At 34.2% G+C, this 24,646-nt stretch overlaps 1 protein-coding gene across 1 annotated transcript; it reads right to left on the reverse strand.

Moving 5' to 3' along the window:
* Positions 1–3,708: 3,708 nt before the first annotated feature.
* On the reverse strand, positions 3,709–4,308 carry LOC119828033 (28S ribosomal protein S18c, mitochondrial-like). The gene has a single exon (XM_038350056.1). The coding sequence runs from the start codon at positions 4,306–4,308 to the stop codon at positions 3,901–3,903; it is 408 nt and encodes a 135-aa protein (XP_038205984.1). The 3' UTR covers positions 3,709–3,900.
* Positions 4,309–24,646: the final 20,338 nt, after the last annotated feature.

A 24,646-nucleotide genomic window follows, 5' to 3' on the forward strand; every position in this document is an offset into this window, starting at 1 on the left:
TTCAGTAGCAAGGTATAAAATATATACATACATACATATTACTTTTAAGTAATAAGTATTTCTTTAAACAGATTATATATTCATTAATAATACTTATTTTATTGCTCAAAACATATTATATATAATATGCATATGTAACATAAACCCTGATTTATGTAATTCAAATAATTCAGTAAGTAAAGTGTACTAAAGCAAGTTATTTCTTGTCAAAATTTATAGTATTGGATAACCAAAACAATGTTAAAGTGTATATATTGAAATGCTATATTTTATAATCATGACACAGGTAATTTTTTTAAATGAAAATCTGAGGAGCAGAAGGAGGGAGAACATGAGCAAGGAAGTCAGGACCGCGAGGAATGCACCCACCCACTGAGATGGTGGGGCTGATCTAATGGGAGCTCACTAAGGTCAGCTGGACTGGGACTGAAAAAGCATGGGATAAAACCGGACTTCCAGATCATGGCGGACAATGAGGGATGCTGAGAAGCCAAGGACAATGGCACTGGGTTTGATGCTACCGCATGTACTGGCTTTGGAGGGGCCAACCTGTGTGGATGCTCACCTTCCTAGACCTGGATAGAGGGGGAGGACCATGGACTTTCCGCAGGGCAGGGAACCCTTACTGCTCTTCTGGCTGGAGAAGGAAGGGAGGCGGGGAGGAGGCGGAAATTTTTAATAAAAAAATGAATAAATAATAAAAAAAGAAAAGAAAATCTGTAAAGCTTTTAGTGATATTGCTACAAGCATAATATTAATATAAGATTAATTTAATATTTCCTTCTGATTAATCACTAGATATATTCATCCCCATTCTAAGAATAATCATCAAATTATTATATTTTAAATGTGCTTTATTGATAGTAATTTATTGTATTCGGCAAAAAGGTTAGCTTTTTAGTCTATGTAAAAAATTATCACTGTCAAATTCCAAGTTCTAGCTAAACACACAACCACATGTATACATACACACAATAAAATGCAGAGGTAGAGAAATAGAAATAAGATACTACTAATTTACAAAATGAAAAATCAGTTGCAAATAATAGAATAAAATTTAAATATTTATCTTAAGTACAATTTATTTGTTCTTCATAGAATGTTTGAATATTCCAGTGAATCTGTTTAGTATCCATTTTTAAAAATATAGCATGCATAATTTTAACTGTCTTTGACTACTATCTATGTATATACATTTCAAGCACAAGGAATCATTACAGATCAAAAATTAAACATAGGAACGTTATAGATCAACAAAACAGATTTAGTGTGATGGTTTCCTTCTTTGCTTCTTCCATCTGGAGCAATGAGGCAGTAATATTACCTACCACAAATTTGAGGTCACCATAAATTGTACAGTAAATTTTAGGCCAGTTTTAGCAACGAGAATTGTCTAGTTTCAGAATAATAAAAATAATTAAAGTAACTTTCTTTATATAGTAATAAGTCTATATATTTTGATAGTACACAGCACAGAAGTAATTAAGTTTCATAATTATGTTGTTACAAGGAACAGAATAAATATTGTGTTCAGGAACGATGATTATTCTTCTTCACTCATAATAAAATTCTTTGCATCAGTGAAACTTAGGTCATCTAGGCGTTAAAAGCTAATTCCTTGAAGTACCTATCATAATATTTCATAATGAAGGAGTATCATTAGGCATGCTGAACTGCAGGGAAAATGAAAGGTTGAAAAGTGGAACCAATGATGACAGGTGTTTCCTCCCTGTGCTATTACCATAGAGTAAATAGCTGAGCTTAATGTCTTGAAGCTGTTGATAATATTTTATCCAAGTACTTGAACATTAACTATCTTTCTGATAATACCCTAAGGAATATTTTTAAATGCATTGACCTCTTAAAAGATCATCATAAGCAGCATTTTTAATTAGATTTACAAAATCAATTCAAATTTTATGAAAAGTATGCTCAAGTTTAGTTTCAGGACACAATATATGTTATGCTAAAACAGCACATATAACTTCTATGTTATATATAATAACATAGAAGTTATCTTAAAGTAAAATAATAAGTTATCTTAAAGTAAAATAATATTTTATGTATCAAAGGATTGAAAATAGGTATTAGTAATTGTGAATGATGGTTTTACAATTTAAATATCAGAAATAAATACGTAAAGTTACAAACATCCTTTGAATGCTGGTCACTAAAGTAAAAGGAAATTCAGAATGAATTGTGAATCACAATATTAAATCTTTTTTACTGTTTTTATTGAGTATATTTTTTTCCCACTTACCTCCATTCCTATCCCCTCCCCTTCTAGCCTCTTCCATGGTCTCCATGCTCCCAATTAGCTCAGGAGGTCTTATGTCTTTTCTATTTCCCATGCAGGTTAGACTCATGTATGCCTCTCTTAGATTCCTATTTGTTGTCTAAGATCTCTGGGATTATGAATTGTAGGGTGGTTTACTTTGCTTTATGTCTAAAAGCCACTCATGAGTGAGTACATATGTTGTCTTTCTAGGTCTGGATTATGTCACTCAATATGATGTTTTCTAGATCAATCCATTTGTCCACAAACTTCAAGATGTCATTGTTTTTTAAGTGATATTTAAAACTAAAGTTATAGATTTAAATTAATCTTGTAAAATAAAAAATATATTTACTTTAAAATTATATTATATGTATAACACAAAAACCCAAGTAAATATTAAATAAAAACAGAATAAGTATTACACTAAACAATAGTATAGATAAGCCACAACTAATTTAAAAAATATTCAGATATCTCATATTGAAATATGAAATGGTGAAATAGAAATGAAACAGAAAACAAAGCAAACACAAGACAATGTAATATATTGATATGTAAAATATTACAAAAATAAAACAACTGTTGGGCGTTGTTGGCACCTGCCTTAAATCTTAGCATTTGGGAGGCAGAGAAGGGGAGATGTTTGTGAGTTCAAGGCCAACCTGGTCTAAAAAAGTGAGTTCCAGGATAAGCTCCAAAGTTACAAGGAAATCCTGTCTCAAAAAAAGCAAAAACATACCAATCATATTTTACTTATAATAAATTTACAGAACATCTAGCGAAATCAGACTGAGAGAAATGGCTTACCAATTTAGAATACATACTTTTCTTCCAGGGGACTTAAGTCTGATTCTCAGCACCCATGGTAAACAACTAACAAGAACCTCTAAATTCAATTCCTAGGGACTCTTACATCCTCTTCTATCTCTCTTAGTACCCCCCCCCCCGTCCACCTTACACACATGCATACACCAGAGAGTTTTCATTCTTTTTTAAAAGAAACTCACTTGATTCTTACTGGATTGCACTGCAGCTGAAATCATTTTTAGTAGGACAGACATCCTCGCAACATTATTTCCTTTACTTCCCTTAGTCTGCAAACATGGGATAGCATTTTATATTCTACACCAGTAGTTTCAAATGTTTTTACTTGGGAGGAAGATGTGGGCTTCTTCAAATCTGTTTTGAACTTCTCTGTCAAATCTTTGCAGCAAATTATATTAACTTGGAAACGAAAAAGGGAGAGAAAGTATAGTGAAATAGAAAGCTGAATTTAAAAGGTAAAAGAATATACTATGCAAGCAACGAAAGAATTGAGTAATTTTTTGATATAATAGGTATAATTTAGGACAATGACTAATATAGATAAAGAAGGATTTTATGTAATTACAAATAATAACTTAAGAAACCCATAACATTTTTTTTGAAGGTGCGACACAATGAGGTACCACTTTTATCAAACTGTACAAGGTAACATTACCATCTCAAGCAGTGTGTCCAGAGCACACTCATGGTGTGGAAGGGTACATCCCTCCTAATCCCCTGAAAGACACTTTTACTCAAAGCAGCTCCGTCAGTGCTGACGTTCACTTCCAGGCTTATTGGCAGTAACTTCACACAATTTATTCCCCGTATCTGATGTTACACACTTTAGGGTCTTTGAGATATGCCGGATCCTTGAATGTAACTGGCATAAACCCCATTTTTTGAGCTCTCTTAATGGCTTTCGTTATTTCTTTCTGTTTCTTCCCACAAAGACCTGTTATGTGCCGTCCGTAAATGCATCCGGTAAATGGAGAGATAAACTGAGACAAAAGCTGTACATTCTTATAATCCACACGTTTCTCGCACAAGATACACCTCTTAAGGGGCTCCTTATAGGGGTTTTCCATCGGGATTGGCAGGTCCTCATTGCTGGCTACCTGTTTATACTGTGCACAACTTTTTCTCCACAAAACCGCTTGAGCTCCGCGATCTGCGAGACGAACTGCAGCCGTGGTCAAGCTTTTCCTCCCTACAGCACTGCACATTTTAAGAGTATGTTCCAAACAACGCAGTTATAAACTTTTGAAAGATTTATGGAAAAGTTCTAAAATTGAACTAAAAAGATATAAATTCATTGTTGATAAATGCCACAAAAGAGGCAGAAAATAATTAAATATAAAACAAAAATATTTTTCATCAACACAGTCTAATAAATATCTTTTAATATGTCAAAGAATAGTAGAGGAGTACAAAGGTTAATGGATACAAAATATATGTTTAGATTTAGTAATATAACACAAAAGATTACTCTGTATTTTGAAAATCGTGTCCACTAATTATTGTGAGTTAAATTAGAAGCAAATAATCAAAATACAGTAGAAAGTTATTTAGATATTTGGAAAGTAAAGAAGAAAAGAACATCTAAACAACCAATACTCTATAGTGAAAGTTTCTCGAGAAGGTATAAATTATTTAGGGAAAGTTATAGTCAAGTAAAATGTAATTTTAGCAAGTCTGACAGGCACAATTGAACACAAGCTCCAGCCCATCTTGAATTGCATAGTGAAAATATGTACCCCATTAGATAACCAAAACAGAGGAATAATAAAGCAAAACAAAATATAAATATATTTAATTGTTCTAAAGCAAAGTTGCCAAATATCAAAATATGTGGGACTCGATTCAATAGTACATTGTTCTATGTTTTTGTGATGGAAAATTTCTCAAAAACCTAAGATTTTATGTTAATAAACAAAGGATAAAATTTATAGAAATATACAGAAGAAAATAAAGAATATTTCAGAAAACAATAACTATGTCAACTAATGTTGTAGTTACTAATATATAAAGCAACTTAGTCCTAAAGTATTACAAAACTGTTCAACTTCAACTAGGTTGAAAACAAAACTTATGGAAATATTAGCACTAGAAAAGAAACAGAAAGTACAACGTTTATTTCAGGTAACAAATGGATGATAAATGGATTGGTTAAATAATTGTATACATGTTAATTTGGCTAAAGAATGAAGTGGATACATTGTTACTTATTTTAAAAAAGTCCTTGTCTCATTGGACAATCTAGAGAAATTTTGAAACTCATTAATATTATATATATACATATATATATATATGTATATATATATATATAAAATTTTAGAGGAGGAGGAAGCACTCCCAAATATTTATTTTGAAGCCAGTCTGGCAAAAATCATTAAACATAATGAAACTGCTAGCTATGTCACATAAATGTAAATACAGGAGCTTTTAATCAAATATTGGTTACACAACCCACTATACACACACACACACACACACACACACACACACACACACACACCTGTAGATTTGAGTCTTAAAACCCTTAAAAATTAATTGAAAATGAACCATATGTTTAATTCTGACTTGTGATTCTTCACCATTTCTCTCTCTCTCTATTGACTGAGGTCGTAAAAAACTTCCAGTTAAAATAGGACAGGATTCGGGTTGCAAAAAGACTCTAATTATTAATACCAGAAGCTTGCCCTCTGAGAATAAATAGTGCAGAGTATTTAATGGAGCTATTTAATTTCCTTGATTTTAGTTTAGTAGGAAAATGGAGTGTGGTTTCTTCATATGTTTCTTTCTTTGAATTTTAACTTTGAAAGTAATTAATCACTAAACTTAAACATCTCCTCAGTAATTCAAACTGCCAAGAAATTTACATTTGCATTAGTGGCCAGTCTAGACATTGTTGGATCATTCAATCAATATTTATCAAAGGACTGAAGCTACACCGAGCACTACAGAATAATTTGTCTAAGACAGTGGTTCTCAACCTGTGGTCATGAATCCTTTGGGAGTTACATATCACATACCCTGCATATTATTTACATTAAAATTTATAATACTAAAAAATAGTTATGAAGTAGTAAATAAATAATTTTATGGTTAGGGTTACCCCAACATAAGGGACTATATTAAAATGGGTTGTAGAATTAGAAAGGTTGAGAACCATTAGTCTAATAAAATATTGGAACTTAATCTCATGTAAGGAAAATTAAGGTATGGAATAGATATAGGAGGTATAATAGAAAAGTAACCTAATATTCTTTATCCAACACTACATGAAATAAAGGATGCATAAGAACTTAACTCAAATCTGGACAGATGGAGACAGTCCCATCTGTCAGGAAGAAATCAAAAAATGAGTCAAGAGCCTGCAGGAGATTGGTGTTGGTGTTTCTGATTGTGTGTCTAAAGAGTATTTCACCTGGGAAATTCAATACCCTTCTGGGTACCCAGATGAAGAAGACAGGCTGTAACCTGACGTTCTTGGGCCTTTTTTTCCCCCCATGGATCATTGTGAGGAGGACCATTCATAGCCTATGTCTACACATGTGCCTCTGTTTATAATTGCCAAGAACTCTAGGTAGCAATTATTGTGCTCTCTTTTCTTTAAATCTCCTAGTTATAATTTATTTTACAAACTATATATAAGAATCACCAAGGAAGAATAATCTATAAACTTTAATTTACCCCAAAAGTCGACTCAGTTGAAAAATAACCATAACTGCTATGAAAATTCCTCATATAAATAATTCATTTGTGTGTGTGTCTGTTTGTGTGTGTAATGTGTGTGTACAACATGTGCAAATGGAAGTAGAAACCCATTCTTACAAACTCACATATCTGGAGATTAGAGAACAACTTGTGGGAGTCAGTGCTGTCCTCCCATGAGGTGGATTCCAGGGCTAGAGTTCAGATTATCAAGCTCAGCAACAAGCATTTCAGAGACAGTGCTTGTGGAATTCATTTAATAAATGCCTAATTCACTGTGTGTATCTGAGGCAAATACGTGCCAATGTTCTCATCTATCTCACCATGGCTGTCTTTGGAAACTTAGCCGTAGGAAACATGAGTACACGCGGTAAAGACTTGTTGCCTGCATTGCATGGTGAAGCCTGGGTATTCACCATGTGTATATGTGTGTGGTACCTCAATTCTTCCCACTGTTTCAGAACCTGAGACAGGATAACATGCTATTCAGCAGTCTTTTTATCACAAATTTTGTAGAGTTCTCTGCTATAGATAAAATCCATGCTCCATAGCAGATCGTTCCCTTTTGATAAAATACCATATAGTTCATATAAATTCACAAGATAATCAGTAACGTCCACGATTGAAGTAGATATCAATTGCTCTTGTAGATATCAATAGTATTTAATTGTCTACAAAAGACATGTTGTATACCCTGGTTGTATCAAAAGAGTAATTGTTTTATCTTCAATATCATAGATAAGGCAGATGATTTTAGTCTGAGACTGAAAGCATGCATTTCTCCCAGTCATCCCATAGCTTTGATTCTTAGGATTTGCCTCAGTATGTTATGCAACTTGCTTCTGTATTCTTGTCTTACACAGAATAGGTTGAGTGAGGAGAAATGGATAAAAGGCTAGGTTTTTTTCACAGAAGGATAAAATGAGATACTTTAGGCCCAATCTTGCTCTTCCAATTTTCAAACTCTATCACATCGCTGGGTTTGTTGAAGGGAGGCTTTACCAGGGCAATTGTTTCCCCAGTTTATATAATTTATCTTTATGAGGAGGTAACTAAGAGAAGGTAGGATTAAACTCCATATTAATGTTGCCTTTGAACTGATTGTTTCTGTTTGAGAATGAAAGAACCCTTTAGTTCATGTCTCATGTATAATTTCTAGTGGCTTAAAGGAGGGAGATCATGAACAAGGAAGTCAGGACCGTGAGGAGTGCGTTTACCCATTGAGACGGTGGGACAAATCTAACGGGAGACCACCAAGTCCAGTTGGAATGGGACTGATGGAACAGGGGACCAAACCGGACTCTCTGAATATGGCTGACGGTGGAGGAGGACTGAGAAACCAAGCACAACGGCGATGAACATGAACTCTACAGCATGGACGGGCTCACTGTGAGCCTTGTTAGTTTGGTTGCTCACCTTCCTGGACTTAGGGGGAGCAGGGAGGACCTTGGACTTAACATAGTGAAGGGAACCCTGATGGCTCTTTGTCTTGGAGAGGGGTGGAGTGGGGGTATGGGTGGAGGGAGGGAAGGGGAGGGGGAGGAGAAGGGGATGAGATGGAAATTTTTAATAAAAAAATGAGAAAAAAAATTAAAAAAAAACAAAAACAATTTACACCCACCCCAGTCAATACACTTCTGCTTTTTGTCTGTCAGTGGGTGAATTAAGGTCAGTAAACTTGACACTAACAAATCTTTTAACTAAAGTATTTGTTCATCTCAGTTCTCCATTTGCTGTTAACCTTTAATATATACAATCATTGTTGATTTACTCCTGTGTTCTTCAATATATTCAAATTATACAAAAACATATCTATGACTAAGTCCTTAACATTTATGTCTGTTTTGTAAATTTATTAAGAAGCAAGAAAGGAAAAAGGTGTAATTAAATGCCACCCCACTTTTAGCATACATTAACTTGTTTGATCATAGTACTAACACAGTAAAAGTTGTGAAGTAATTTTGTTATTCCTAAGTATAGATAAGAAAATTAGCCTTAGAACTCATTAGTCCATCTGCTAAAGTTTCTGAACTGGTTATTAGATGGAAGAATGGCTATTATATTAATCTCTTTGATGCTGAAATCTTGATTCATTAGCAGATACTTAAAATATTTCATTTCCTATTCAGATGACTGTATTTAAAGGACATTTGGGAAAGATATAGAATATGTCAGCTTTCACAAAACATTTACATACTAAGAAATGAAGGTACAACTTTGTATCATTACTTGTTTTGGCAAAAATGACATTGTTCTTTAAAGCATGAACATGGAATCTTTAGTGCTTTATCAAGGAAAGAGGTTGGTTTTGGAGTCAAATATGTTTGACTTGATACTCAGATTATGTATTACTGAGCTAAATAGACTGTGCGTGCTTACAAAATGATATACATAGATTAATCCTCAACAATGTAAAGTTATGACAGGTACTAACAATCTTTCTAAATTAGGAATTCAGTTACTCAGATCTAGTGTTATTGGTTTAATCTAAAAATATTTATATATTTATAAAGTTTTGGCAAATTTTCATATCAGATATAGTTTGTTAGACTTTTGAAGTCAATATATCATTGAATCTGTTAGTAGTCAGGTCACTTCTTGATGAGTGGTGGGTTATTAGCTATATACTTATCTGATTTCTAAGATTTCCAAGTATATGGTTGTAAAATAAGATCTAAAATATTCTTGTGTAAATTTTTGTATGTGTTCATATTTACTTTTATATAAATATTTTAGGAATTTTTACTGAATCAAAGCACATACTTATTATACCTATTTATTGATCTATAACTACATATATTTATATGAATGCATATATATTTAGAGAGAGAAAAGAAAGAATGACTGACAGATTATAGATGTTGAGATTTGTTTCATTTCCTTATGAATATGACTGAACTGTATGTTTTTCTTCAGAGATTGTGACAGTTTCATTTTCATTCTGTTCTATGAGATTTGTGGTACTTTCTTGAAGCATGATTAATAAAAACTCAGGGTCAGAAATTGGGGTTCAACCCTGAAGATCTGAAAGCATAACAGACAGACACTGTCTCTTACCTTGACCTCATTCTGAAATGGTGATCCTCTCTCCCAGAATTTCTGAATGAGACTGTGTCTAAGAGCTGTGTAAACCAATCTTATATTCCTCTCTATAGCTGTAATTAAAAGTGTGCATCACTGGGATTAAAGACCTGCACCACCCAATTTATATGGCAACTAGTGTGGCTACTGGGATAAAGTTGTTACCATATTCTGGTCTGTTAGTCTGAGCAGTGGAACTGAACTCTCAGATCTTCAGGCAGTCTTTATTTCTTAAAGTATAGTTGAAATGCCACTACACTTGCTAACCAATAGTTTATTCTCTCAATTATTTAACTTCATCTTTGCAGGAGACTCCTTTATTGTTTAAAAAAATCCCAAGCATATGTGATGTTTCTGTAAACATTTTTACATATCTAAAAATTCTTCATTTAAAAATATTCGTTATTTTTAACTTTTAATAGAGGAATACTGATATAAGCCTATTTTCTATTGACTTTGAGCCTTTTATACGTACCCAAGCATGCATGTCACTTCTCTAATGCAACATGAAGAAATATTTTTATCCTTTGCAAATTATCAGGAAACTTTATTTAAAAAAACGATAATACAAGTTAAAAATACATTGTCAGGGATGGCAATGTGCCCCATGAGAGCAAGAATATGTAAAAGTCTTGAAATGACTTTTAATTCAGATTTCCTTTAAGATTTTCAAGCCTATTTGTTCCTGAACCTTAATTAATTTAAACATTAATTGACTTCATGTGCAGCAGGTCTAACACTAGATAACACCATTGTCAATACCATTTTTGCCAGGCTATCATTTTGATCTGTCACATATATTTGTATTTCAAGGGTTAGTTATTAGTCCTATAACCTACCATCTTGACTGAATTAATATCAAATTCAGGGTTTGATATCTCCTAAAGTCTCTCTCAAGATTTATAGGGCAACTCCTGAGCAGAAGTAGCAATGCTCTTGTCCAGGACTGTGTATTTTGGTAGTAGACAGGAAACTGGCTCCCATGTGTCCTCCAGCAAATCAGCTCTGCCTAGAGTATAAGCACAGGTGGATACTTATAGCTGTGTCCTTCTTATTCTCTAGTTTTCTGTTATAGAAAGTTTATAGCTCCTCTACCTAATATTCAGTTTACTAATGTTTTTACTATGCTCACTGTTTCTATTTACCTGAATTCAATCCTCACCCCTCTCATGACATGTGCTTAAGTATACCTGGCATCCTTGAATTCAGTGTCAATGCTATTATGATCTTTAATTTCTAAGCTTTCTGCGTCCACCTTCTGCGTTATGGGATTTTAGTCATGTGGCACCATATTCTTTGTTGGGGCCTGAAACCAGGGCTTATGTATGCCAGAGAAGCACCTGCCCAGTTTGTGTCACATCCTTAGTCTATTTTTTTTAACTTTCTGATTATATTTTATTATCATAAAAATCTTATTAGCAATAAAATATTGTGCTTATATTTTTATTATTTAAGACAATTTTAAATTTAAATATATTTTTACCATATTTTTCCCTCCAGCAATCCTTTCATATACTTTATCCCTTGCTATTTAGCCAACTTCAACTTCTTTCTCAAAATAAGTGAGTATTAAATAAAAACTCCTGAAACCAAGAAAACTAAATAAACCCATGCCCCCTAAAATGCTAAAGGCACCCAAATATAAACATACGAAAACCTTGTGAATCCATTATATGTTGATAAACAACAGAACATGAAGTCTGTCCTGGAGTGGTTGATATTGCCAGTGTTACTTAAGTGAGAAAACTGCTTTTACAGTGGTCAGCCTTTATCATAGCGTCTAGATTTTCATTCATCTATCCATTTTCATACATATTTAGAAACAATATTTTAACACAGATCATGAATTTCCAAGTCATTCTTAATCCTTTGCCAGTATGATTAAGAAAAAGTTCTTTTTCTAATCTTTCTGACACAAACATCTACTGGAACTTGCTAATAACTTTATTCATCCTCTCTGATTCCAAAGTGCATATCATACTAACTGAAGCTTTATCAATTATTTTTTCCTCTATATATCATTATATCACCTGTTATGTATTTTTCAGTCAAGATATATTAGAGTTGCATAATGTGTTTGTGGAAGAAGATTATACTTGGAATATGAAATGTCCTTTTAAAACAAACTGGTCGTTAGCTCATTTTACTCATTCTCATTCTTGAAAAGTATCAAATTTTGCTCTCAGAATTCTAAATAATATTACAAATATACCATATTTTTCTGATATTTATAATTTTATTCTCAAGAATTTTATACATTTTGTAGCTATCCCATACACCTCTTCCAACTCCTCAGACAATTCCCTCACTATCCTCTCAACATCATGTCTATGTATTTATGTGTGTGTGTGTGTGTGTGTGTGTGTGTGTTTGTCTGTGTAGCCCATTATGGGATTCATCTCTTACTAACAAGACATTTATTGATAATTGTAAAAAGAGACTGTACTTTCATTTCCCAGCTGTTCTGTCCTAAATAATCACACAAAAATATTATATTCATCACAACACAGTTTGCCTGATGACTCAGTCATATTTCTAGCTAGCTCTTATATCTTAAATTAATCAATTTCTATTAATCTCTGTATGATCACTAAGCTGTAGCTTACTGGTAAGTTTCTGGTGTCTTTTCCCTTTGGCATTTACATAACCTTTGCCTGACCCCATCATCTTACTTTCTGCATTCAGTTTAGTTTTCCCACTTATATTCTGTCCTGCCATAGGCCAGAGCAGCTTCTTTATTAACTGATGGTAATAAAACATATTCATAGCATATAGAGGGGCATCCCCCATCAAATTAATTTGTGGCTCTGTATATTAGATGAATTAAAACATGAACAACAAACATAAAAGTTAAGCTAAGTAAACCATAAAAGAACCATAAAGGATGAAATTGCATCACATTGAAGATTAATGATCATATTCTCATTATTTCAATGGATGAAGATATATATTAACCTTAGAGAAAACACTTAATTTGTTCATACAAGTAATAAAGTTTAGGGTTTCTGATCATTTGTGTAGATTTTTTGTTATTCTTTATTATAAAGAGTGCTCTTTCGTGAATAGTAAAGACTCTAATGTTAGGCTATGTCTGTTCTCAAGTAATGTAAACAGAACAGTAAATTCTTTAAGCTCTTCAGGTAGTAAATTTTACTTTATGAAGAAAAATAAATCTGATATTTCTTGTATAAATAATACTTTAGGGATATTATTGGCAAAACTAATATTTCATGGATGCCATCAAAAACAATCCTTGTTCATAAGAAATAAAGCAGCACCACAGCTTAAATTTAAAAATAGAGTAGGTCAAGAGAACATATTAATTTAAATATGAAAGAGACTCATCCTTTAATATGACCCAGTCTCCAGTGAACCTTTGGTGCAATTCACTGCAATGTTTCTATTAGCTAAACTCTGTGTCTCTAAGGTTAAGGAAGCTACAGAAATATGGGCTGTGATTCTATAAGTTGTATCCTTGTAAGTTGCTAGACCACACAGATTCTTTCCTCACACAGCATACATTTTACTCAGTCTTCCATGAGTAGAACAGTAAAAATTAGCAATCCAAATCTCAAAAATTTTCAAAAAATCTGTCTTGTAATTATTTTTCCAAGGGATCTATTTTGGTCTTCTTATAAATATTAACTACCAAAATTTGTTCTTATTTTGTTTTCTGAGATAGGGTTTTACTATGTGGCTTTGGTTGTCCTCGAATTTACTGGCTACACCAGGCCAATAGTAGACATTAGTCCTTAACCTACTATGTGTTGGAATTACAGGTATGAGACACCAACAAAGGACTAAATTTCATTTTTAAAAGGTGAATTGTTAGACTTTGTCACTATAACTCTTTTATGTAATAAAATCAATGAAATTGTGTTGATATTTTGTAATGCATTTGTTATGTTTTGTTTATTTATTTATTTATTTGGTTGGTTGGTTTTTCGAGACAGGGTTTCTCTGTGTTGCTTTGGAGCCATTCCTGGAACTAGCACTTTTAGGCCAGGCTGGCCTTAAACTCAGAGATTCACCTGCCTCTTTCTGCTAAGAGCTGGGATTAAAGGTGTACAACACCATAATTTTAAAAAGCATGAGATGAATTATTCTTTTCTTTTGTCAAAAAAAATTTTCTCAAAAGACAATGTGATTCATATATTTATAGTAGCTTCTAATATGAACGTTATTAAATATAAATCTATATGATACTTATAGATTATTGGCTTGAGAAAGTATTTTTTACCAAAATATCATAGCTTTGTTTAACATGCATCTATAATTTCATTATAAAAGCATTTAAATAAAAAAGAAAAGGCAAGGTGGACATTAAACAGTCTCACATCTGTGTAAACTGACTTACTATTAAGGAGGCACTTCATAAAAGAGATTAAAAACATTCTGTAAGCTTATTGTGCCAATCAATTAAGTTGTTAAATACTTTGACTTTTAAATCAGAAAGAAATAATGACCATGTTTTGTGTGAGATAAATGATGATTTTTATTGAAAATGACACAACAGTTGGAGTAGTTTCTATTGCTTCATCATTGCAAGATATCCAAGGATGTATGAATAGGTGAGTGAAAAATCTCTCTGAATGTGTAAACCCTGTGGATCATCTAGTTAGACCTGATGCCATCCTGGATTTAATTGACAGTCAATTGTAAGCAGCTAGAAAAAGATGAGGAGAAAGACAATCATCCTATAAGCCTTACTGTTCTGCTTCACAGACTTCTGGGTACTTTATTAGCACATGAAGAAGAATGGAAATAGATGGTTTCTTATAAATATCTCTATTATTTCTACTCCAACTGAACATGCTCTGTATAGCTCTCCCTCAGATTTCCATCTAGCATAGATAATATTTTGTATTTACAGAATGAAGACAGACTGCCAAGAGGAAATTATGGTTCACAATCAATACAATATGTTATATTAAAATGTATACCTCTTTTATTATTTTATTGGTAGTTATTATCATCTTTAATTTGAATTAAGAATTACATTGGGTTCTTTTATAATCATTTTTGAAATTATAATATAAACACATAATTTTACCTTTCCCTTTTTCTACCTCCAAAACACACATGTATCTTCCTGTTCTTTCTTGGATTCATGGCCTCTTTTTCTTTATATTTCTAGATATATAAACATAATAATTTTAATGTATAGTATTGCATTTTTAATATGAAAATATTGTACATATACTATGCAATTTCTCTTTGCAACAGATAGGGAATATTACAGATAACTACAAGTGATTAAAATGATTAAATCATGGGATAGACAATTGCAAATGATCCATCTATAACCCAATTTTCTCACCTGTTGCTTAGGAATCATTACAGAGTTGGTAAATGGTTCTAAGAGCCAAACTAACTGGAAGTGTGCTCTTATCTTTTCTCTCCTTGAAGGTCAGAGATGTTGCATGCATGAGGTCGAATGGCAGCTGCCTAAACAAACCCTAACAAGATGTCACTCTAGCTGACATACAAACATAGAACTTTGAAATCTCGGGGGGACTCTACCATATATAAAGAACTATAGCTAACTGGAGAAATTATGAGCATGGGGGAAAAACAAAATAACATATTTACCCCTATTTATTCCCTCTCATTCTTCCTAGATCTCTGTAATACAACCACTTCCAAAGTTACCTCAGCACTCTCTTTTTATAATCTGCAAAGTCCCACTAGTGTTGTCCATATATGCATGGAAATGGGCCATCTACTGGAGCATAGTAATCTTACCAGTGTTCATCTCCTCAAAAAAAAAAAAAAAGGTTCTGACTTCCCAGAAACTGTCATAGCAATAACTGCACAGTATGGATTGAGTCCTAGAGATTATTCTCCCATTCATGCCAAAATTTTGACAGCCATGATCTACTGCTATCATGAGTTAAAGATTTCATTAGTCACAATATATCAGAAAGACAGCATTTCATAGCACTACTCCTATTTACTGATTGTGACATTTGTTTTGCCCCTATTCTGTGACAGTTACTGAGCCTTGTGGTGGGGATAATTTATTTATTTTTTTTTCTTTTTTTTTCTCATGGTTTATTTTTTTATATTTAAAAATTTCCATCTCCTCCCCTCCTCCTCCCCCCTTCCCTCCCCTCCTTTCTCCCCCTTCCCTCCTCTCCTTCTCCCCCTTCCCTCCCCTCCCTCCCTCTCAAGGCCAAGGAGCCATCAGGGTTCCCCACTCTATGCTAAGACCAAGGTCCTCCCAACTCCCCCCAGGTCCAGGAAGGTGATCGACCAAGCTGAGAAGGCTCCCACAGAGCCCGTCCATGCAGAAGAGTCAGAGCCCAGCGCCATTGTCCTTTGCTTCTCAGTCAGCCCCCGCTGTTGGCCACATTCAGAGAGACGGGTTTGGTCGCATGATCCATCAGTCCCATTCCAACTGGAGTTGGTGATCTCCCATTAGTTCTGTCCCACCGTTTCCATGAGTGAACGCACCCCTCTCGTTCCTGACTTTCTCCCTCATGTTCTCGCTCCTTCTGCTCCTCATCAGGACCTTGGGAGCTCAGTCCAGTGCTCCAATGTGGGGCTCAGTCACCTTCCCCATCTGTCGCCAGCTGGAGGTTCCCTCACGGTCCTGACTTTCTTTCTCATGTTCTCTCTCCTTCTGCTCCTCATCAGGACCTTGGGAACTCAGTCTGGTGCTCCAAGGTGGGGCTCTGTCATTTTCTTCATCTATCGCCAGGTGGAGGTTCTATGGTGATATGCAAGAAATTCATCAGTATGGCTATAGGAACTGGCCTTTTCAGGCTCCCTCTCCTCAGCTGCCCAAGGAACTAACTGGGGGCGTCTCCCTGGAAACCTGGGAACCCCTCTAGGGTCAAGTCTCTTGACAACCCTCAGGTGGCTACTTAAATTAAGATATATGCTTCCCTGCTCCCATATCCACCCTTCCTATATCCCAAGCATCCCATTCCTCCGAGCTCCCCCCATTCTCCCCTTCACACTTTTCTCTCCCCATCTTCCCTTGGCCCAGTCTCGCCCAACCCTCAAGTTCCCAATTTTGCCTGGCTATCGTGTCTACTTCCAATATCCAGGAGGATTACTATATCTTTTTTTGGGAGTTCACCTTCCTATTATCTTCTCAAGGATCCCAAATTTTTAAATGTACCATTTTGTCCTAGGCAATAAGGTTTTTGTTCTTGCTATCATTCTGACTAGTCATGTATTTCTCCATTGACTTCTGTTCATTACAAAATGGAGCTTCAGTGACAAAATTAGAGAAGCCACAGACAAACCTGATGACTGGACAGTTATATATTAAATGTATATTATCTTTTCCCTTATCAGGGAGTCTTCACATTTTACAAAATGTGATCATTCATAGAAATGACGTTTTACCCAGTTGTAGCCTTTCACTTAAAACTGTATGGTTCATATCAACTTGGATTCTTTATGTCCTGTGTACAAAGGGTGTATTTTATTCACCAGTAGTGTCTTATCATCAAGCATGGTTGGAAATTAAAGATTTTCTGAAGGTCACCTTGTTCAGATCATTTTACCTGGAACACAGATTCTGTAAGATATACACATAGCAGGATGAGTTCTGAGAACCCTCTGGTACCTTCCATGAGAGGAAACAAATTAAGCAATTTCCCCCATGCATAGTGTCCTTGGAGGTAAAGAGAAGCAGAAAGCACAGAGTTGAGATACAATCCTATCTTGCTGACCACGTTTTTTCATCAACTATACATTCAGAGACAAAAACCCAAAAAGAAGCTGATGGACTGATTATTCCTTTACCCGTTCTGCTGTTTTACTGGCAGCACTGAGGGCCAAGAGGATTAGTGACCTAAATGGTTTCACAAAGTTAAAGAGATTTCCGTTTCTAAATAATGATACTGAATATATTGTTAACTCTGTTTCAGGTTAAAATATTAAGAAGCATGATTCAGAGTTTTATGAGGCATGGAAATTTATCTGTTAAGTCTTTGATTTTAATGCTTAAATCTCGAATCACACCTTTCACACAAAACAAAATGTTAAAAGAATGTAATTTTTGTGGAGCAATGAAATTCAAAGAAATTTGATTTATCTCTTGGGACTCACCTTATGGAGAGCCTGAAGAATAATATGACTGCACTAAACAAGTTCTATCTTCATCACAAATCTTAAAGACAAACTGCCACAATATTTTATCTCTTTATAAGATATAGAGGTCATTCAAATTAACTTATCATTATTGAACAAAACAAAAATAATCTTAGTTACCACGGCTGACTCATACACAAACACACGCATATATACATACTGGTATATTTTCACATATATGGAAAAAGTAGAATCATTCACTATTTAAGATGTATTTAATTACATGAATATGCAAGTATGAATTCACACTTTTTGCAAATATATGCAAATTACTCCAAAGTAGGTTATATATCTGAATATATAAACAACCAAGTAATTAATCATAGAGATATTATCTTAAATAAAAATTTCCATGAACTATAAAAGGATAAAAAATATTAAAAAGTAATCATAATAACTCACCTACTACAATTAAAGTTGCTATGGTAAATAAAATATTTTAGAAGAAAGTGTTTAAAATGAAAATATTATACACAGATTACAGAAATTTTAGAATCAAAGAAAAATATGTATATGTTTTATTTTTGATTAAATTTATACTTTCCAAGATGTTGATGCATTTGTCTTCTAAATTTTGTTATTTTGAAATGTTGAGTGCCTATATCAAAACCTACTATATTAATTTATAGTTTATTTTAATAAAATGAACTTTCTTATCAACATGTAAAGTAGCATTATAAATAATAGATTGATGCTAGCTTCCAAAAGACTTCCATGGCTCTTTTTCTACATATTCCCACACTCAAAGGTCTATGTTAATGATTATCTTTATTTCTAATTTCTTTTTATATTTCATACTTGCATTAATAAAGTGTATAATTTTCATGCCTAGGAACTATGTAAATTAAATGTTACATTTTCTTGTTACTATGTGTGATTACATTTAACTCCATATATACTTCTTTCATGTTTATTAGGTGATTCTTTGAATAACATAAAATTATACTAAAAAATTATTTTAACCATTTGTATTATCTGATGTTACCGATTTATACATTTTTTTTAACTATAGATTTCAAAAGTAATTGCTAGTTTGTACCCCTTCCCATGCTTTCACCTTTCGCTGTATTCTTTCAGTCAGTAAGGCTTCCGCCAACATAATGCTCTGCTCATATTTGCCTGAAATATGCATTCCTGTTGAATGACTACATCTTGGGTAGTCATTTAACTTTCATTGTATTTCTTGGAAAGAATATTAACATGTAATTTTAAATGGAATTTGGAATATTTAGTTTTTCAGGAGGACAATTCTGTCTAATACTAGGCTACCACAGAACTGGGATATTGGATATATTCATCTAAACTCCTATCTTTGATTTTTTGTGTAATAAATATATATTTTATTTTATTCTTCTTTTATACATTACAACAGGACCATAGTTTTCTCTCTCCCCACTTCTCCTTGTCCAACCCCTTTCTTTCCTCTTCTACTTTTCTGTAGAAAATAGCAGACCTCCTAGTGATATCAACCAAATACTGCAAAACAAAATAGAGTAAGACTAGGAACAAATCCTGATATCAAGGCTGGAGCAAGCAACTTAGTAGGAGGAAAAGTATCTTAAGACCAGGCAAAAGAGTGAGAGAAACCTCCACTACTACTTTTCATAGGCCCACAAGAAAACCAAGCTGATGATCATCACATATACAGAGGACCTAGCACAGACCAATGAGGGCTCTGAGATTGTCCCCTCCGGTTCTTATGCGCCTCTATGAGCCCTAATTAGTTGATTCTGTCGGTATTTTTTTTTGTGATATTCTCAAACACTCTGATACCTACAATCTTCCCTCCCCATCATCCACGGGATTCCAAGTTCTGCCTAATGTGTGGCTATCAGTCTCTGCATCTGCACAGAACAATTGTTGGCAATGCCTCCGATGACATTTGAGTGAGACAGCAATATGTGAATATAGCAGGATATCATTAGAAAACACTTCATTGCCTTTTTTTTTGGCAGTTGTGATTGGTTCTATCCTAAGTTTCAGGGCTATTTGCCATCTGGTTTCAGACTATTCAGGCAGTGGCTGGCAAAAGTTCCTTCTCTTGTCATGTGGGCCTCAAGTTAGACTAGTCATTGGTTGGACAGTCTCACAAAATCTGTGACACCATTACCCCAGAATATTTTACATTAAATTAAACACAAATTAAACATCGAAAGTTTTTTGGCTGGTTTGGTATCTTAGTCCTACCACTGGAAGCGTGAGTACATCATCCATTACTAGAAGTCTTTGCTAGGTTCACTTGTTTAGATTCTAGGAAATTTCTACTGCACTAGGTTTCTGCAAGCCCCCCCCCCCCCAACTCCTCTTTATTCCAATCTTCTCTGGCTGTACTCTCCACAGCCCTTTAATCCCATCTCCACCCACCCCTACTCTATCAGCAAAATCTACTCAACTTTCCCTCCCAGTGAGATCCATACACTCACCTGATGTGGGGAGCCAGTAAGAGGCTAGAGCTAATGGGCCAAGCAGTGTTTAAAAGAATACAATTTGTGTGTTTTTATTTCGGGGGTGTAAAGCTAGCCATGTGGAATCCAGGCCTGCTCACCTCATCACTATACTCACCCTTGAGCCCTCCTTGTTACATAGCTTCTCTGGATTTGTGGATTGTATCATGATTAACCTTAGCAGGTAATATCCACTTATAAGTAAGTAAAAAAACATGTTTGTTTTTCTGGCTCTTGATTACCACACTCAGGATAATTATTTATACTTCCATCCATTTGCCTGATAATTTCGTGATGTCATTATTTTTAATAGATGAATAATAATAATCCATTGTGTAAATTAACCACACATTCTTTATCTATTGTTCAGTTGAAGGACATCTCCGTTGCTCCCAGGTTCTTGCTATTATGAATAAAGTTTCTATGAACATAGTAAAGCAAGTGTCCTTGTAATAAGATGGAGTGTTCTTTGAATATATGTTCCAGTGTATAGGAGACACCGAGTGCTGGGATTAAAGGCGTGCGCCACCACCGCTCGGCTACCCTCTGATATTTTAGCTCCTAAAAATCTTCTGCTTCCTTATCTGGAATGGTCCCTGAGCCTGGTGTGAGAGCTATGTAGAGATATATCCATTGGAACTGGGCTAGATACAGTATTTTTAAGACGTATCTTTTTTACAACAGAATCATAACACATGATAAAAAGAAAACTCTGTTTTATCTCATAATTCCCTTAAAATATAAATGTGTTTATTAACAGGTCAGTGATATGTCAGTTATTAATTTTATCCATCATGAAGCTTCCTTTTATTTTCTGATTGATGGAAATGAATCTAGTCTCAGGTTTTTCCTTTAACTTTCTAAATTATTTTAAATTAATTTATTTGTCTAAATTTCACCAAAACAGTGGCAGCAGGGGGCAGGTAAGAGTCTGGTCAGAAGAAAAAGCTCTGCTGTCAGATTTGGTGTACTCAACTCTTGCCCTATAGATAGCTTCTTGGAAGCTAAGACATACAGCAGGCAGGCATCATAACTGGTATGGACATGCTCACAAGTGCCAAAATCTAACACATCAAATCACTAGGCCAAAATGGGGCAATGTGATTGTAAGAAGTGCTAACAGGAAGTCTTCAAGATTTTAATCTTCAAAGACAATAAATTCAAATCAATCACTTTACTATGGAAATTATAGACACTAATTTCAAAACAGAGATTACATAAATAGAGATATATATATATATATATATATATATATATATATATATCAGGTACAGCCAGCCAATAAGTCAAATAGACTTGGAGAATAATTATGGGTTAAAACACATTTAATAAATCTGTAATGACATTCATGGATATTTTATAAAACATGCTATTTATGGAAAATATTAAGACAGATATATACACTTGTTGTATAGCTTTTGATTGATATAGTCAAGTTTTCTTTGTACTATGTTTCAAGCTCCATTCAGAAACAGTTATATTTATTTATTTATTTAATTTTTTATATGGTTTATTTTTTTATATTTAAAAATTTCCATCTCATCCCCTCCTCCTTCCCCTTCCCTCCTCTCCCCTTCACCCATAACCCCCATCCCTCCCTCTCCAGGCCAAGGTCCTTCCAACTCCCCCCAGGTCCAGGAAGGTGATCAACCAAGCTGAGAAGGCTCCCACAGAGCCCATCCATGCAGAAGAATCAAAGACCAGCACCTTTGTCCTTGGCTTCTCAGTCAGGCTCCACCATTGGCCACATTCAGAGAGTCTGGTTTGGACTCATGTTCCATCAGTCCCATTCCAACTGGAGTTGGTGATCTCCCATTAGTTCTGTCCCACTGTCTCCATGGGTGAACGCACCCCTCAGGGTCCTGACTTTCTTTCTCATGTTCTCCCTCCTTCTGCTCCTCATCAGGACCTTGGGAGCTCAGTCCGGTGCTCCAATGTGGGGCTCAGTCATTTTTTTCATCTATCGCCAGGTGGAGGTTCTTAAGGAGTATAGGTATATATATAGTCAAGTTTTCTTTGTACTATGTTTCAAGCTCCATTCAGAAGCAGTTATATTTATTTTTAAAGGGAGCCATTGCCCAGAAAATAATAAGTATTTGAGATGTTCTAGGAAGAGAAACATGAACGAGAGTCAGGGAAATCAATCTTTTAAAAGTGTAGGATTCAGTTGTCTGGAGTAAGTGGAAATATAACACTCAACTTGGAGGATAGGTTGCTATAGATTATACCATCTTCCTTAAAATAGAGGTTTAAGACTTGGAGATTTTGTTTATAGAAGCAAAATATATGCCAAAGCATTCCTAAAATTCTTAGGTTTGGTGACTAAGGTAATCCTCTGCAGTATATTCTAGAAACTGAAAAAGTTGTCCCATTACTTGGACCTCATTATCCACAAAAATCAATTGTGCTTTGAAATATCTGTGTGACTGAAAATAGAATGGAACCAGAGACTGAGATCATAGAGAAGAAAATGATTATTACAGGATGGAAGTAGCATATATATTGTGTCAATTGATTATGACAAATTTTCTTTAGCTCTCAAAAGATAAATATTTTGCGTATAAATATTTTATTTGAAATGACTTTTCAAAACATCTGCTCCTACTAACTTTTATTTTATATTAAACTGTCAAATGTTAGTTAACTTTCCAATTGTGACTCTAGGGAGAAGAATGTTCTTCGGGATGGTAAAAGAGAACGAGAACAAGTAAGGAACGCTGTGAGAAGCAGACAGCATCTCTACCAGACACCAACACTTCCCCTGACTCCAAATAAATAAGAACAAATTATCATGTAGCAGGAATGAGCTGAAAATTCTACAGCAGGGAGTAATTACAATAAAAACATATTATACATTAGAACAAAGAGAATATAGTGATAAGTCTAATAATTATCATGATGGTATGTTCACTTATTGTAGTGAAAACATGGAAATTGTTTATTTGCTTATTGAGCTATGAGTTCAAATGTATTCATAAGAGATTATACAGAAACTGGATAATAAATAAATAAATGTTCAAGTTATTCATTTCCAATATTGTCTCCTCATCTACTGTCTCAATAGTTGTGACTATGGTTAGTCTTGTTCAGCTGTGGTCCGCAAACGCTAAGTGGAAAATCTCAAAAATTAATAATCTACTGGTTTTAAGTTGTAATGCATTCTGACCAATATGATAACATTTTGTTTGTTTATTTTTGTTTATTCTATTCTGGGTAATAAATCATCTGTCACTGGTTATTTTTGTGTCTTTCAGAGAATGCTTGGCAGCACAAGTTAAAAGAAGGAATCTAATTTTGGTTTATGATTTCAGTGACCTGTGGCCCAGTACCAGTGAAAGCAAAGCAGATTGGCTCCATCCAAGGAAGTGAACCTTGCAGAAAAAGCTTGTTCTTTGCTGTCAGATTAGGAAACAAAGAGAGCAAGCAGAACCAGAATCGTGTATAGCACTCAAAGGTCCACTCTTAGTGACCTACTTGTACCATAAGGAGACAACTTCCAATTCAATGATCTACAGCATAGTTTTCCAAGCTGAGATATAGTTGTTCAACATGAACTCATGGGTGACATTTATATACAGAGCAAAATGACACATATTTCCTGAAAATCATTACCATACTCTCTGCCCACTTGCTTTTCTCTTACTAACCATTTCACTTATTGAACAGAGTACTCTCTTACCACACTGTTGGACATCTAGTATTCCTTACTAAGTAATTTCTCCATTTTATAAGAAGGTGATTCTGGCAGTAAGTATATACTAACTGGATGCTTTAGAACTCATCCTTACTTATACAAAATTACCCCAAATGTGTAATTTATAAGTAAAGGAAGCATTTATATCGAGATTGTTAATATCTACTATAAGTTATTGTTGTTAATCACATATTAGGTGGGCATATGTAAATGTATGTACCTATTTTGGTACATAATAAAACATTTGCTGAGTTTGTTATTATATGCAGTTTCCATCATGTACTAGATATTGGAATGTATTTTTGTGCAAAAAAGATTGCAATATTTTCTTTACATCCATTTTCTCAGTTTTTCTGTTATTGGAAGATTTACAAAATTTTTTAAACACTTTTTACCTTTTTTCCCCCAGTTAGCAGTAAGCTTGGTCAGTAGAGGATACTGGAGAATACTGCAATGGTAATTATTTCCAGTTCTGGTGTGTTCACTGTGTGTGGCTCCTGCAGAGTACACAGCTTTCTT

This window comes from Arvicola amphibius, chromosome 12 (genome assembly GCF_903992535.2).
Source record: "Arvicola amphibius chromosome 12, mArvAmp1.2, whole genome shotgun sequence".
NCBI lineage: Eukaryota > Metazoa > Chordata > Mammalia > Rodentia > Cricetidae > Arvicola > Arvicola amphibius.